Raw genomic sequence first — 17,188 nt, 5'->3', positions numbered from 1 at the left:
TTTGTTTTGTACACCAGCTTCAAACAGCTGAAAATACAATATTTTTGGTGATGGAAAATATATTTCACAGCGGTTTAGATGGTACAATGATTTGCTACATTATACATAGCTTGTTTTGTCACAAACTGAAAATTAGGCAAACTATTACAATTTTAACAACCAGGAAATTGCAGTGTGATTTCTGCATATTGCACCTTTAAAGGGGCTGACTACAGTATGTGTACTGGGTTAGGGTTAAAGGTCAAAGGTTATGTGTTATCATGAGGCTGCTGGCCAGGCAGAGTAAGTGTAGTGTAGGTCAAGGTTATAGTTTATGTGTTACCATGAAGCTGATGGTGGTGCAGAGTAAGTGTAGTGTAGGCTAGGGTAGTAGGTTAAAGGGCAAATGTCACGTGTTACCATGAGGCTGATGGCAGGGGCAGAGTAAGTGCGGTGGAGAACCTCCATACTCTTCAGTAACAGGTTGAGTTCCAACAGGTAAGACTCACACTCCTCTAAATCTAAGAGAGAAGGATGACAGATGAATGGCAGAAGTTGAGGGAGGATCAAAATAGAGACAGTAAAGGCCAAAACAGTTGAAGAGTTCATGCCTATTTTATGATGACATTTTGTCTTAAGGCAAGCTGAGGTCTGTAGCTAAAGCCTACGCCCCTTCGTCGGTGATTGGTCAACAATATGGATTCTTCAGTAAAGTATTTGTCATTCAACAAGAGATTACTAGTTTTCATGAAAACATTTTCACGCACCAAACATCTTAGTTAGATGTAAAATTGCGCGACTAAGATCTCCTCGGCAAAAACGTCAAAATAAATGACAGATTTCTAGAGTTATCTTAGATTCATTCTGAATATTTTAGGAAAGTGTATACTGACTACGGCGTTTCAAAATGGATAAACAGTACCTTTGCTGCTTTTTTCAAATGTTTCGGGTGAATGTCTTGTCGGAGAGTATGTGAGCACACTAGTTCCGGAGAGTATGTGAGCACACTAGTTCCGGAGAGTATGTGAGCACACTAGTTCCGGAGAGTATGTGAGCACACTAGTTCCGGAGAGTATGTGAGCACACTAGTTCCGGAGAGTATGTGAGCACACTAGTTCCGGAGAGTATGTGAGCACACTAGTTCCGGAGAGTATGTGAGCACACTAGTTCCGGAGAGTATGTGAGCACACTAGTTCAGGAGAGTATGTGAGCACACTAGTTCCGGAGAGTATGTGAGCACACTAGTTCCGGAGAGTATGTGAGCACACTAGTTCCGGAGAGTATGTGAGCACACTAGTTCAGGAGAGTATGTGAGCACACTAGTTCCGGAGAGTATGTGAGCACACTAGTTCCGGAGAGTATGTGAGCACACTAGTTCCGGAGAGTATGTGAGCACACTAGTTCCGGAGAGTATGTGAGCACACTAGTTCAGGAGAGTATGTGAGCACACTAGTTCAGGAGAGTATGTGAGCACACTAGTTCCGGAGAGTATGTGAGCACACTAGTTCAGGAGAGTATGTGAGCACACTAGTTCCGGAGAGTATGTGAGCACACTAGTTCCGGAGAGTATGTGAGCACACTAGTTCAGGAGAGTATGTGAGCACACTAGTTCCGGAGAGTATGTGAGCACACTAGTTCCGGAGAGTATGTGAGCACACTAGTTCCGGAGAGTATGTGAGCACACTAGTTCCGGAGAGTATGTGAGCACACTAGTTCAGGAGAGTATGTGAGCACACTAGTTCCGGAGAGTATGTGAGCACACTAGTTCCGGAGAGTATGTGAGCACACTAGTTCCGGAGAGTATGTGAGCACACTAGTTCCGGAGAGTATGTGAGCACACTAGTTCCGGAGAGTATGTGAGCACACTAGTTCCGGAGAGTATGTGAGCACACTAGTTCAGGAGAGTATGTGAGCACACTAGTTCCGGAGAGTATGTGAGCACACTAGTTCCGGAGAGTATGTGAGCACACTAGTTCAGGAGAGTATGTGAGCACACTAGTTCCGGAGAGTATGTGAGCACACTAGTTCCGGAGAGTATGTGAGCACACTAGTTCAGGAGAGTATGTGAGCACACTAGTTCCGGAGAGTATGTGAGCACACTAGTTCCGGAGAGTATGTGAGCACACTAGTTCCGGAGAGTATGTGAGCACACTAGTTCAGGAGAGTATGTGAGCACACTAGTTCCGGAGAGTATGTGAGCACACTAGTTCAGGAGAGTATGTGAGCACACTAGTTCAGGAGAGTATGTGAGCACACTAGTTCCGGAGAGTATGTGAGCACACTAGTTCAGGAGAGTATGTGAGCACACTAGTTCCGGAGAGTATGTGAGCACACTAGTTCAGGAGAGTATGTGAGCACACTAGTTCCGGAGAGTATGTGAGCACACTAGTTCAGGAGAGTATGTGAGCACACTAGTTCCGGAGAGTATGTGAGCACACTAGTTCAGGAGAGTATGTGAGCACACTAGTTCCGGAGAGTATGTGAGCACACTAGTTCAGGAGAGTATGTGAGCACACTAGTTCAGGAGAGTATGTGAGCACACTAGTTCCGGAGAGTATGTGAGCACACTAGTTCAGGAGAGTATGTGAGCACACTAGTTCCGGAGAGTATGTGAGCACACTAGTTCAGGAGAGTATGTGAGCACACTAGTTCCGGAGAGTATGTGAGCACACTAGTTCAGGAGAGTATGTGAGCACACTAGTTCAGGAGAGTATGTGAGCACACTAGTTCCGGAGAGTATGTGAGCACACTAGTTCCGGAGAGTATGTGAGCACACTAGTTCCGGAGAGTATGTGAGCACACTAGTTCAGGAGAGTATGTGAGCACACTAGTTCCGGAGAGTATGTGAGCACACTAGTTCAGGAGAGTATGTGAGCACACTAGTTCCGGAGAGTATGTGAGCACACTAGTTCAGGAGAGTATGTGAGCACACTAGTTCCGGAGAGTATGTGAGCACACTAGTTCCGGAGAGTATGTGAGCACACTAGTTCCGGAGAGTATGTGAGCACACTACTTCGGGTCACCTAGCCGACTTCGGCTAGCCGGCAGCTGGACTGAAGCATGCTGACACTTTAAGGCTGTGTCCCAAATGGCAAACCTATTCCCTATATAGTGCCCTATGGGCTCTGGTCAAAAGTAGCGCACCATGTATGGTATAGGGGGCCAGTTGGGACACAACCAACAAGTAAGGTGAGATCCAGAAAATGTATGGGACAGACAGGTGAGAGGTTTCACCTCCATACCTCTGCAGCACCTTTCCATGTCTTCTGAGGAGTGGAGCCAGGCACTGACCTTAGCCTGCTGGACAACTGACGCCTGCTTAGCCAGACTGGAGTGGCGCTAAGAGATGGAGTGGGGGAAGGATAGAGAGACCGAGAGTGGAGAGAGGGAAAGACAAGGAGATGGAATGTGCATGGACAGAAGCCTATCAATTACGCTATACAGTACAATAATGAAATGATGATTGGTCAGTTAAGATGCTCCAGGAAGACGTTGCTTTTAGGCACAGAAACATTTTTACGGATCAGTGTCTAGGGAGAACTGTACCTGTCTCATGGAGTCGTTGGGGTTGGGAGAGAGGTGTGAGGAGGGGTGGAATAGAAGCCTCTCGTGGGGGTACATCGCAATCTCGTTTTGACGGAAGACGCGGTGATGTCGCAGCTTTGATACCCAATCATCAAACAGCTGCTGTGACTTCATTTCCTGAGACTTGTCAGACTTCACCTATAGAACAGAGAGATTGTCATTCAAGTAGAAGAGAGAAACAAGATAAAATGAGATAAACGAGAGAGAGAAACAAGATAAACGGGAGAGAAACGATAAAACGAGATAAACAAGAAAGAGAGAAATGATCAAACGAGAGAGAAACAAGATAAAACTAGATAAACGAGAGAGAGAGAAACAGAAAGAGAGAGACAGTCACCTTGAGGTGATAAATGTTGTTGTTGGTGTCCAGATCTATGGCCTTGGTTTTCTTCTTGATTGACATGACAGACAGCCCCACATCAATGCAGCCATGCAGCTTGCCCTTCTTCAGCAGGAAACAAAAGCAAAGGTCAGTGTGTGTGTGTGTGTGTGTGTGTGTGTTTAATTGACTAAATGAGCAAATGCTTTCTCCTTCATCAATGACACATATTGTACATTAACTAAATTCTGTGCGTGTGTGTGTTGCATCTGCCTGAAATACGTTTGAATAGGTACTTACATCAGCTCCACGTTTTGAGTACTTCAGAATGCCTTTCTCCAGCAAGAAGTATCTCTGTATAACAAGAGACCGAATAGCAACTGTTTCAGCCGCCCTTCTGTCACATTTAAAACTTTATCTGCTTTGTGCCAAGGAAATATCTTCACAACTTACTGCTGTGGACAAACGCTTTTTACATGAATAACATAGTATCCATTCAAACACTCCATTCAAATGTCACCTCCAGCTTAACAAGTGTCTTATCAGAGCTTTAGATAAACACCAGGTAAGTGTCGGGTAGCACACTTCTCACATTTCCATGTGCCAGCCCTTCAGGTAATTGCGGAGTTAAAGGAGGGGCAGGGTGTATCAAGTGCCTTTCCTTGATTCCTCACGTCCTCTCCTCATCTCCTTAAGTCCATAAGAGGAGAAGGTCTGAAAATAACCTAATTTTCTCCTCCAATGCATTTGGAGGATTCAAGGAAAGACATTTGAGATTCACCTGCAGTGATAGGTAAGGAGTTAAAAGTCGGCTGACGAAGTTAGTCCATTAGCTCAGCTAGCCACTGTAGCTAGCCAGCAACTCTTCCAGTGTGTGTTGATGCCATTTCACAGGATTTGTTTTTGGACGGAAACTGTAGAGATTGGTAAGAAATGACACTTCTGTAGCCAAATATTATATTCATATATTTTTTTAAAGCATTAAAATGACCTGGTACGAGGATGTATTCATCACTTATACAGTTTAAGCCGTTACTTTATAGTTTTTGCCCAAAGTCAACCTTTAAGGGAGGTGCCCACCTTGTGCCATCCCTTCACAGATTAGGGGTGAGAAGGTGGTCAGGGGTAAGGCAGGTATTACCCACCTTTTGCCATCCTTTCATGGGCCATTTCCTCCTCTTGAGCAGGAAGCCCTCCTGTTTCTCTGGCTCCTGGATGTTGCCAGGGTTACCCTTCAGGCCCTCGATGATCTCCCAGCTGTCCTGTAGAGAGAGACTCATGGGGTTACACACACACACACACACACACACACACACACACACACACACACACACACACACACACACACACACACACACACACACACACACACACACACACACACACACACACACACACACACACACACACACACACACACACACACACACACACACACCTGATGGTTGTCATGTTTGGACGAGCTGGCGCTGCCGTCACTGTGGGTAGGGGACACTGATGTCATCTTCCTGTTACTTAGCATTCCGACATCAAGAGACTGTCACCATGACTACCACTGTGAGAGAGAGAGAAACAGGAAGCAGTGAGAAAGACAACATTCAGTTATTTATTTTTCTGCACGTTTGGAGACACAAACAGGTGAACTGAGAGAAATGAAATCTGCATACCACTGTTGTGTTGCTTTAGTGAAGCAGCTGGACATAACAATAGGTGTGACTGTTCTCTCAAGACAAACTATTCTACGCCCAAATAAAACTAGGAGTGCTTTTTACTGTAGGTTAGGCATGAGATCATCACGTGTTGTGTGTGTTCAACTGGCACCCCAATGGTGGAACAAACTCCCTCACGACGCCAGGTCAGCGGAGTCAATCACCACCTTCCGGAGACACCTGAAACCCCACCTCTTTAAGGAATACCTAGGATAGGATAAAGTAATCCTTCTAACCCCCCCCCCCCCTTAAAAGAGTTAGATGCACTATTGTAAAGTGGTTGTTCCACTGGATATCATAAGGTGAATGCACCAATTTGTAAGTCGCTCTGGATAAGAGCGTCTGCTAAATGACTTAAATGTAAATGTAAATGTGTTCTTTATGTTGGCATGAACTCTGACACAGTACACACACACACACACTTCCTGCAGCATACACCTTGTGTATGGGGAAATGCCAGTGAGCCAGTGGCAGCAGCACTGTAAAACCCACATGACCCCAAGCACAGTCAGTCATTGCTGCTGTGCTGACCAGCAGAGTCCACAACAAATGAGTCATCAATACTGGGTTACACAATCAGTCCCAGCCAAGCCCTTCAAATCACAGCAGAGGACTAAGCTAGCCGGTAGCCACACACGCCAACACTGGGAGTGACTGGGAATTGGAATTCTGCTGCTTGGTAGTTGCTAGAAGCATACACAATCGGATGTGAATAAAATCTCCACATTCTGTGATACTACGGCTGGCACAATGACAGTATAAATCGTGTAACTGATGATTGTGGATTAAGACAGTCATGAAAAGAAAATAACGAACAGCTGACTGAAGACAAGACGGCCGGGCATTCGTGCGTTTGTGTGCGTTTCCGCAGTTACACATGAACTCTGCAACGTGATGAGACTTTGTTGCTCCTTGCTGAAACAAACAAGGTGTGTAGCAAACAAGTATTTGGTTGCCTAGGCAACCAAATAGCGCATAAGAATAGCGCATAAGAAAATGTGCATAAAACAAGCTATTCAAACAATTATAACAGTGACCGTGGTCATTTGGCTGACCAATAACCACTATGCAAAATTCCAGGACAGTCACAGACCTACGTGATATGCCAGACCAGGAGTCATTCAGCCACGGGATAATTTTTTCTTGAGCGGATGGTCGGGGGCCGAAACAATTATAAATCATTTGTACTCTGCAAATTGCTGCAAGAAGCCCAAACAGATATTGTATTTGACAAAAACAAATAATTTAAAAGCCATGATTACATTGGTCCATGATCACATATGTCTATTTATGAGTGGAAATACTTGGGAATAGATTACCTAAACTAAAATAATTTTGGAGGTGAATTCCTAGTGTCAAGTCCCAAAACTTTTTTTAGGGGGGGGGGTCAAATAAAATAATCCGCAGGCCATCCGTTGACGATCCCTGCCCTATATTATTAAGTCTACTACATATGGAGACAACAAGGCATGCTGGGTAGGTTCTGGCAGCGCAAGTAGTGTGATATGAGCTCAATGTTTACATTCTGTAGACAAAGGACCTAGGCCAAAATATTTAAATATATTTGCATAGTATGAGTTTTTCCCTTTTTTTACATTTGTAGACATTACCTTGGCTTACAGCACTGCGAACACCTGGGTCGTATTTGCCCAAACACCAAATGGAAGGAAACAGGGAGGGACTGGCGGAACTGGCTAGTTTTTGTTTCCGTTGCATAATGTTTTTTTTGACGGTGTGCACTAATGAATACACCCCTGCTTTTTGCAAGGCTGGTTTTGCAACCCAGTATGGTACAAGAACAGTATGAAAGAAGCCAAATCTGGATACCACCCAACCCTAATGTACACAGCGTGTCAATGAGAAGTGAACAATATGTCCACATTCTTACTGTGATGTAACAACACACATTCCTCCTGTGTGTCTCTGTGTGTTAGAGCCTGATGACAGACAAAATGCACACTGCATACCAGTGTTACCCCAACTCCAGTCCCCACAACAGCATACATTTCTGTTGTAGTTCCGGACAAAAACAACTGATTCAACTTGTCAAGGGCTTGATGATTAGGTTGTAGGGCTGTCCCAGACTAAGAAAAAAATCTTGGTCGACCGAAAGAGTCTGTTCTTTCAACCAATCAATTGTTCGAATTTTTTTTAAACATGTATTTTTCCATATATAGACACACGCTATGGTGTTTTAATAAACTCAACTACAGTTGAAGTCACAAGTTTACATACACCTTAGCCAAATACATTTAAACTCAGTTTCACAATTCCTGACATTTAATCCTAGTAAAAAGTCCCTGTGTTAGGTCAGTTAGGATCACCACTTTATTTTAAGAATGTGAAATGTCAGAATAATAGTAGAGAGAATTATTTATTTCAGCTAATATTTTCTTTCATCACATTCCCAGGAGGTCAGAAGTTTACATACACTCAATTAGTATTTGGTAGCATTGCCTTTAAAATTGTTTAACATAGGGTCAAACCTTTCAGGTAGCCTTCCACAAGCTTCCCACAATAAGTTGGGTGAATTTTAGCCCATTCCTCCTGACAGAGCTGATGTAACTGAGTCAGGTTTATAGGCCTCCTTGCTCGCACACGCTTTTTCAGTTCTGCCCACAAATTTTCTATAGGATTGAGGTCAGGGCTTTGTGATGGCCACTCCAATACCTCGACTTTGTTGTCCTTAAGCCATTTTGCCACAACTGTGGAAGTATGCTTGGGGTCATTGTCCATTTTGAAGACCCATTTGCGACAAAGCTTTAACTTCCTGACTGATGTCTTGAGATGTTGCTTCAAAATATCCACTGAATTTTCCTACCTCATGATGCCATCTATTTTGTGAAGTGCACTAGTCCCTCCTGCAACAAAGCACCCCCACAACATGATGCTGCCACCCCGTGCTTCGCATCTGGGATGGTGTTCCTCGGCTTGCAAGCCTCCCCATTTTTCCTCCAAACATAACGATGGTCATTATGGCCAAACAGTTCTATTTTTGTTTCATCAGACCAGAGGACATTTCTCCAAAAAGTACGATCTTTGTCCCCTTGTGCAGTTGCAAACCGTAGTCTGGCGTATTTAATGGTGGTTTTGGAGCAGTGGCTTCTTCCTTGCTGAGGAGCATTTCAGGTTGTCGACAGAGGACTCGTTTTACTGTGGATATAGAAACTTTTGCAGCTGTTTCCAGCATCTTCACAAGGTTCTTTGTTGTTGTTCTGGGATTGATTTGCACTTTTCGCACCAAAGTACGTTCATCTCTAGGAGACAGAACGCGTCTCCTTCCTGAGCGCTATGACGGCTGCGTGGTCCCATGGTGTTTATTCTTGCGTACTATTGTTTGTACAGATGAACGTGGTACCTTCAGGCATTTGGAAATTGCTCCCAAGGATGAACCAGACTTTTGGAGGTCTACAATTATTTTTTTTCTGCAGTCTTGCCTGATTTCTTTTGATTTTCCCATGATGCCAAGCAAAGAGGCACTGAGTTTGAAGGCAGGCCTTGAAATACATCCACAGGTACACCTCCAATTGACTCAAATTGTCAATTAGCCTATCAGAAGCTTCTAAAGCCATGACATAATTTTCTGGAATTTTCCACACTGTTTAAAGGCACAGTCAACTTAGTGTATGTAAACTGCTGACCCAATGGAATTGTGATACAGTGAATTATAAGTGAAATAATCTGTCTAAACAATTGTTGGAAAAATTACTTGTGTCATGCACAAAGTAGATGTCCTAACCGACTTGCCAAAACTATAGTTTGTTAACAAGAAATTTGTGGAGTGGTTGAAAAATGAGTTTTAATGACTCCAACCTAAGTGTATGTAAACTTCCGACTTCAACTGTATATGCATTGAGCTTGTCTGACTCTTTAGGCTTACCATTTGATGAAATAAACACACAAATGGCTCAAGAGGGAGCCAGAAATCTAGATAACCTGACCCAACCATTTTTCTCCCGCTCCTGCTGGCTTTCGCAGATTCTGCCGTTACGCTCTTGCCGGTGATACAGTAGGCTACACGAGTCGTCTGCAAACTTTTCTCATGTGGAATGCCAATTTATCTTACCATTCTACCATCTGCGTGCCAGTTATGGTTTTCATATGCACATTTTCGTGGAACAGTTTCATTTAATTTATAATAACATAATCTCAAAATCATTGTCAGGTGGTTAATCACAATTATATCCAAAACTAAATGAAGATTATACAAACCTAATAGGTAACTTCTATTCCCATTGCCAACGATGTAAAAATAGCCTACATAAAGCCAACAAATAAAAACATTGCAGCCTGCAGGTAGAACATATAATATATTTTTTTATTACTATAAATCACATTTGCAGACAGGCAATGCGTAGCCAAACTTGAAACATTATATCAACTCTTACATTTGGGCCAATAGCGAACTTGCAACATTGTATAAAATATTCTGGGCCCTCAGAGTTTCCCCGCCAGCGAGCTCGGGACAGACACAGCTGTAGGTTATTTGCGCAAGGGATACGAAGCATTGCTTGACTTGGGCAGGAGCGCAGCAGAGCTGAGTGCCAGCACCTTAAAATGTTCTACTGCTTGAGCTCCTGTTCCTCATAGAATATTAGCTCAAAAGTATTGTGGATCTTCTGTACCTAAATATAAAAACAGTACCAGCACCCAAAATGAGTAGCAGAACCTATTTCAGTCTAAGTCAAGCACGGAGTGGTTATTGAAAGGGAGAGAGCTGGAAAGATTTTAAAATACATTGAGGAACTATTGTCATTCTCAGATGTAAAAACAGACTTTGTTTGCTTGCTGTTTGAGGTGAAGAGAACATTACTTTGAGAAGCTCCACAGCTCATTAGTGGTGGTGCGTTAAGCCAAATCAGAAATACTATCAGATCCCCAAATGGGCACATTTATATGCCTACATTTGCGCGAAGGCTAGGTAGCCTATAGGCCTACAGTGCATTCGGAAAGTACTCAGACCCCTTCCCCTTTTCCACTTTGTTACTTTACAGCCTCATTCTAAAATTGATTTTATTTTTATCTACACACAATACCACATAATGTTAAAGCGAAAACAGGTTTCGAAATTTTTGCAAATGTATAAAAAAAAAATGAAATATGTCCTTGGTCCTTTACCAAATAGGGCCATCTTCTGTATACCACCCCTACCTTGTCACAACACAACTGATTGGCTAAAACACATTGAGAAGGAAAAAATATCCACAAATTAATTTATAATAAGGCACACCTGTTAATTGAAATGCATTCCAGGTGACAATCCCGTGAAGCTGGTTGAGAGAAAGCCAAGCATGTGCAAAGCTGTAATCAAGGCAAAGGGTGGCTACTTTGAATAATTTCAAATATATTTAGATTTGTTTAACACTTTTTTGGTTACTACATGATTCCATATGTGTTATTTCATCGGTTTGCTGTCATCACTATTATTCTACAATGTAGAAAATAGTAAAAATAAAGAAAAAACCTGGAATGAGTAGGTGTCCAAACTTTTGACTGGTACACACACACAAATTTGTTGGTACCCCTCCATAAAAATGAAGAATGCACAATGTTCTCTGAAATAACTTGAAACTGACCAAGTAATTGGCATCCACCATTGATTTCTATTAAAATATGGGATACTCAACATATTGTAAATAATAAAACAAATGAAAATGGCATGGACAAAAATGGGACCCATAACCTAATATTTTGTTAAACAACCTTGAGGCAATCACTGCAATCAAACGTTTTCTGTAGCTCTCAAATGAGACTTCTGCACCTGTTAACAGGTAGTTTGGCCCACTCTTCCTGAGCAAACTGCTCCAGCTGTCTCAGGATTGATGGGTGCCTTCTCCAGACTGCAAGTTTCAGCTCTTTCCATAGATGTTCGATAGGATTCAGATCAGGACTCATAGAAGGCCACTTCAAAATAGTCCAATATTTTGTTATTATCCATTCTTTGGCGCTTTTAGCTGTGTTTTGGGTCATTATCCTGTTGGAGGACCCATGACCTGCGACTGAGTCGGAGCTTTCTGACACTGGGCAGTACATTTCGCTTCAGAATGCCTTGATGGTCTTGAGATTTCATTGTTCCCTGCACAGATTTAAGGCACACTGTGCCAGGCACAGCAAAGCAGCCCCAGAACATAACCCAGCCTCCTCCATGTTTCGCTGTAGGTATGTTGTTCTTTTCTTTGAAAGCTTCATTTTTTCATCTGTGAACATAGAGCTGATGTGACTTGCCAAAAAAGCTCCAGTTTTGACTCATCTGTCTAAAGGACATTCTCCCAGAAGAATTGTGGCTTGTCACTATGTATTTTACCAAATTCCAGTCTGGCTTTTTTATGTTTTTCTTTCAAAAGTAAAGTCCTCCTGGGTCTTCTTCCATGGAGCCCACTTTCGCTCAAAAAGCGACGGATGGTGCGATCAGAAACTGACGTACCTTCAACTTGGAGTTCAGCTTGTATCTCTTTGGCAGTTATCCTTGTTTTTTTTCTACCATTCACACTATCCTTCTGTTCAATCTGGGGTCAATTTTCCTCTTGCGGCCGGCCCAGGGAGGTTGGCTGCAGTTCCATGGACCTTAACTTCATAATAATATTTGCAACTGGTGTCACAGAAACATCAAGCTGCTTGGAGATGGTCTTGTAGCCTTTACCTTTACCATGCTTGTCTGTTATTTTCTTTCTGATCTCCTCAGACAAATCTCTCCTTTGCTTTCTCTGGTCCATGTTCAGTGTGGTGCACACAATGATACCAAACAGCACAGTGACTACTTTACTCCATTTAAATTGGCTGAATGACTGATTTACAAGATTGGAGATGTGTGATACTAATTAAAATAAACAAATTTCTTTGAAATATCACTATAATCCAATTATTTATTATATTTTCTAAGGGGTACCAACAAATGTGTCCAGGCCATTTTAGAATATCTTTGTAGAATAAGCAATAATTCATCTATTTTCACAGCTTCTCTGCTTTATTCTATGACATACCAAAGGCATGCAAGTATACATGATAAAATAGATTTTAATTTCACCACTTTTCAGGAGGAATGAAGCATTATTCCAATGAGCTGTAAGGGTACCAACAACTTTGAGCATGTGTGTGATATAGATCTATCTATATGTATATACACACACACACACACATACTGGGTGTACAAAACATAAGGAACGCCTGCTCTTTCCATGACATACATTGAGTGTACAGTGTTCAACACTTTTTTGATGACAAAACAAAAAACAGGTTTGTAGAAATGCTAGCAAATTTATTAAAAACAAAATTTACATAAGTATTCAGACCCTTTGCTATGCGACTCGAAATTGAGCTCAAGTGCATCCTGTTTCCATTGATCATCCTTGAGATGTTTCTACAACTTGATTGGATACCACCTGTGGTAAATTCAATTGATTTGACATGATATACAAATGCACATGCCTGTCTATATAAGGTCCCACAGTTGACAGTGCATGTCACAGCAAAAAACAAGCCATGAAGTCGAAGGAATTGACCGTAGAGCTCCGAGACTGGATTGTGTCGAGGCACAGATGTGGGGAAGGGTACCAAAACTTTTCTGCAGCATTGAAGTTCCCCAAGAACACAGTGGCCTCCATCTTTAAATGGAAGACGTTTGTGGTTCCAAAGACTCTTCCTAAAGCTGTCCGCCCGACTAAACTGAGCAATTGGGGTAGAAGGGCCTTGGTCAGGGAGCTGACCAAGCACCCGATTGGAGCTCTAACAGAGTGACTGAGTTCCTCTGTGGAGATGGTTGCCCTTCTGGAAGGTTCTCCCATCTCAGCAGCACTCCAACAATCAGGCCTTTATGGTAGAGTGGCCAGATGGAAGACACTCCTCAGCCCGCTTGGAGTTTGCGGAAACATGAGAAACAAGATTCTCTGGTCTGATGAAACCAAGATTGAACTCTTTGGCCTGAATGCCAAGCGACACGTCTGGAGGAAACCTGCCACCATCCCTACGGTGAAGCATGGTGGTGGCAGCATCCTGATGTGGGGATGTTTTTCAGAGGCAGGGATTGGGAGACTAGTCAGGATCGAGGCAAAGATGAACGGAGCAAAGTACAGAGATCCTTGATGAAAACCTGGTCCAGAGTGCTCACAGGACAAGCACATAGCCAAGACAACACAGGAGTGGCTTAAGGACAAGTCTCAATGTTCTTGAGGCCTAGAGCCCTGACTTGAACCTGAAAATAGCTGTGCAGCGATGCTCCCCATCCAACCTGACAGAGCTTGAGAGGATCTGCAGAGAAGAATGGGAAAAACTCCCCAAATACAGGTGTCGCAAGCTTGTAGCGTCATACCCAAGAAGACTTTAGGCTGTAATCACTGCCAAAGGTGCTTCAACAAAGTACTGAGTCAAGGGTCTGAATACTTATGTAAATGTAATAGTTAAAAAATAATAATAATTAGCAACCATTTTTTTTTTTAAATACGTTTTTGCTTTGTCATTGTGGGGTATTGTGTGTAGATTGAGGGGGAAACAACGATTTAATCCTTTTTAGAATTAGGCTGTAACGTAACAAAATGTGGAAAAAGTCAAGAGGTCTGAATACTTTCTGAAGGCACTGTATATAAAAATTTAAATAATAATTTAGCAGAACTCATATCCAGAGCGACGTACAATAGTGAGTTCATACATTTTCATACTGGTAGGAATTCCCCTGTAGGAATCGAACCCACAACCCTGGGGTTGCAAGTGCCATGCTCTACCAACTGAGCCACATATGCTACTGCTCAACTACTCAACAGTCTATCGATCAAACAATCGACCAGTCGACTAATTGGGGTCAACCCTATTTAGTTGACAAGTAGAATCAGGTGTGCTCGTCTGGGGCCCCAAAAAAATATGTACTGTTGAGGTTACTGGAGGACCGGAGTAGAGAACCACTGCTATAGAGTGAATACTATGGAATGTTCTGTTTGAGTGCCTATGGGGTAAATGCATGTGTGGATGAATGCATTTGTGTCTGTGTATGCAGCAGAACTTTCCCCAACATGCTGTCTAGTTCCTCCAAAAGCTCTATAGAGTGTTCTGTGTGTGTGTCAGTGTATACTGTCTGGTTCCCCTATCGATTAATCAAATGTATTTATAAAGCCCTTTTAACATCAGCCGATGTCACAAATTGCTATACAGAAACCCAGCCTAAAACCCCAAACAGCAAGCAATGCAGATGTAGAATCACGGTGGCTAAGAAAAACTCCCTAGAAAGGCAGGAACCTAGGAAGAAACCTAGCGAGGAACCAGGCTCTGAGGGGTGGCCAGTCCTCTTCTGGCTGTGCCGGGTGGAGATTATAACAGAACATGGCCAAGATGTTCAAACGTTCATAGATGACCAGCAGGGTAAAATAATAATAGTCACAGTGGTTGTCGAGGGTGCAACAGGTCAGCACCTCAGGAGTAAATGTCAGTTGGCTTTTCAAAGCCAAGCATTCAGGAGTTAGACAGCAGGTGCAGTGGAGAGAGAGAGAGTTGAAAAACAGCAGGTCCCTAGGCCTCAAGAGTCAGAGCCATGCTTAAGACATGACTCAACAGTAGGAATGTTCCCCATCCAAGACCAAACACTATAATACCTCCAACACCCTATGTCCCAAATGGTACCCTAATTCCTATTTAGTGCACTACTTTTGAGTTGTGCACTAGATATATACACTATACATGCACAAAGGTATGTGGACATCCCTTCAAATTAGTGGATTTGGCTATTTCAGCCACACCCGTTGCTGACAGGTGTATAAAATCGAGCCCACAGTCATGCAATTTCTCTCTAGATAGATTAGGGTGCCATTTGCGAGGTAACCACTGAGATTTGATACATCAGAATAGATTCTTACACTGCATGGATACCCTTTACTATGGCAGAATACTTTGAAACTGCTTCAGGCCTGCTGAACATAAACACTATCACAACACTTCCCATTAAAAAGCTGTGTCAGTGTACACACCTTCTACACAGAAAAAAGTGAAACCCTTCTCCAAATTCACTGAACTGTATCCAGCAGCATTGTTACCCTCCAACAGGTTCCATAGATACTGAAGAAACACTGCGTCAGACAGAGTGAGGGTGAGACTGGGAGGAAGAGGAACACCAAAACACAGTACCACATCATTTACCACACCAATACCACTCCACTCTTATTAGTGAACTGAAACCGAAAAGAAAATGAAGCGAAACAGTATGGATTTCCAGGCTAGTTAATTGCAGTAGAACTGGGTTGAATACCTCAACACAAAAGGTTGCTAATAGTAACAGGTAGACCTAGATTCCAGAGCACAGTCTTCATTGTGCTCTACAGAACCTTGACAACAGAAAATAACAACTTATTTACCTCAGCTATTTGCTAAGTACTGTACACTCCTTGAGGCGTGTCTGGTTCGGCACTGGAAGTTCTAGGGTGGCCTTGTGTCTTATGTAACCAAGTTAATGATTAAAGCTATTACACCTTGTAAAATGACCTGGTTGAAGTTATGACAGGGTCAAAGCTACTGTCACGAGAAACACTGAGGATATATAAGTGATTTTATTTTTGTGAAAGCATCTTCGAATGGCCTTCAAGATGCTGATGCTTTCACAAAAATACAATAAAAAAAGCTTCATAAATCCCCATAGTGTTTCTTCTGACACGTCACAGAGTTGACAGGGCAAAGGCATCCCTGCTATGCAAAACCAGTCAGCCAGGTAGCTCAGGGCCATACAAGGACATTTCCATTTACACAACAATCTCCCTGATTAAGATGGGGAAGGGAGTGTTCATTTGGCATGCTATCCCGAAACGCTTCAGATAGAAATAGAATGAACTGAGCAAACCAGTCACAGTTGTAGTGTAGACGTGTCAGTTCTGTACATCCAATGTCTTGGATTCTGGAACGCTTGGAGAATCTACCTGAGGTGACACTGTATAGATATTAGTGCTGGCCTTGGCACTGATGTAGGATCAGTGACTAACTCTCTCCAGCAGCAAATCGGCTACTACTCGCTCGGCCCCCTGGGATAGCAGTCCTCCATAACAGTCCTCCACAGAGGCAACTGCCTACTCCCATCAGTTGCTAGCTAACGTTAAATGTTCTACCAAATTCCAAGAGGACATGTACTAAGCCAATGCAATGACCTTTATCGCCTCTGAGGAGGTAGAGTTATGACAGTGTTTTACAACATGTGCAGGCCAATCATCTTTCTGAGATTTCAGATAAGGAAGTGGTAGGGAAAAGTGAAAACCTCTGCCCCAATGTTTAATGCATAAGAAAACGCTGATTATAAAAAACACCCAATGACAAACTGTTACTATGACAGCAGCCAGGGTTTCCAGAGTAGAACCTTGGATGGGTCATCTCTAGCTAGATGATGCTTTTCAATAAATGCATTAGACTAAAATAAAAGCTCAACCATCTCTGTTAATGATCGAGAGAATGGCTGCGTTTACACAGGCAGCCCAGTTCATATATTTTTTCCACTAATTGGTCTTTGGACCAATCACATCAGATCTTTTTCAGAGCTGATCTGATTGGTCAAAATACCAATTAGTGAAAAAAAGATCAGTCAAAGAGCCCCACAATCTCTGTATTACAGAAGCCAAGCGGACCATCTGTAACTCTT

The 17,188-nt window shown here is 42.8% G+C and overlaps 1 protein-coding gene across 3 annotated transcripts in view; it reads right to left on the bottom strand.

Moving 5' to 3' along the window:
* Positions 1–17,188, bottom strand: part of LOC139555119 (oxysterol-binding protein-related protein 3-like) — a 40,479-nt gene that overhangs the window by 11,223 nt on the left and 12,068 nt on the right. For all 3 annotated transcript variants that reach the window (XM_071368619.1, XM_071368620.1, XM_071368622.1), the window contains exons 2-8: positions 5,322–5,438; positions 5,029–5,145; positions 4,184–4,237; positions 3,902–4,009; positions 3,526–3,702; positions 3,222–3,318; positions 400–500 (exon numbers count right to left, since the gene is read on the bottom strand). In XM_071368619.1, the coding sequence (XP_071224720.1) occupies positions 400–500; positions 3,222–3,318; positions 3,526–3,702; positions 3,902–4,009; positions 4,184–4,237; positions 5,029–5,145; positions 5,322–5,405 (738 nt within the window). In that variant the 5' untranslated portion in view covers positions 5,406–5,438. The remainder of the gene's footprint in view (positions 1–399; positions 501–3,221; positions 3,319–3,525; positions 3,703–3,901; positions 4,010–4,183; positions 4,238–5,028; positions 5,146–5,321; positions 5,439–17,188) is intronic.

The sequence above is a fragment of the Salvelinus alpinus genome, chromosome 26 (genome assembly GCF_045679555.1).
Source record: "Salvelinus alpinus chromosome 26, SLU_Salpinus.1, whole genome shotgun sequence".
NCBI lineage: Eukaryota > Metazoa > Chordata > Actinopteri > Salmoniformes > Salmonidae > Salvelinus > Salvelinus alpinus.
The sequence above is the reverse complement of the archived record's forward strand: the minus strand, read 5'-3'. Positions and strand labels throughout refer to the sequence as shown.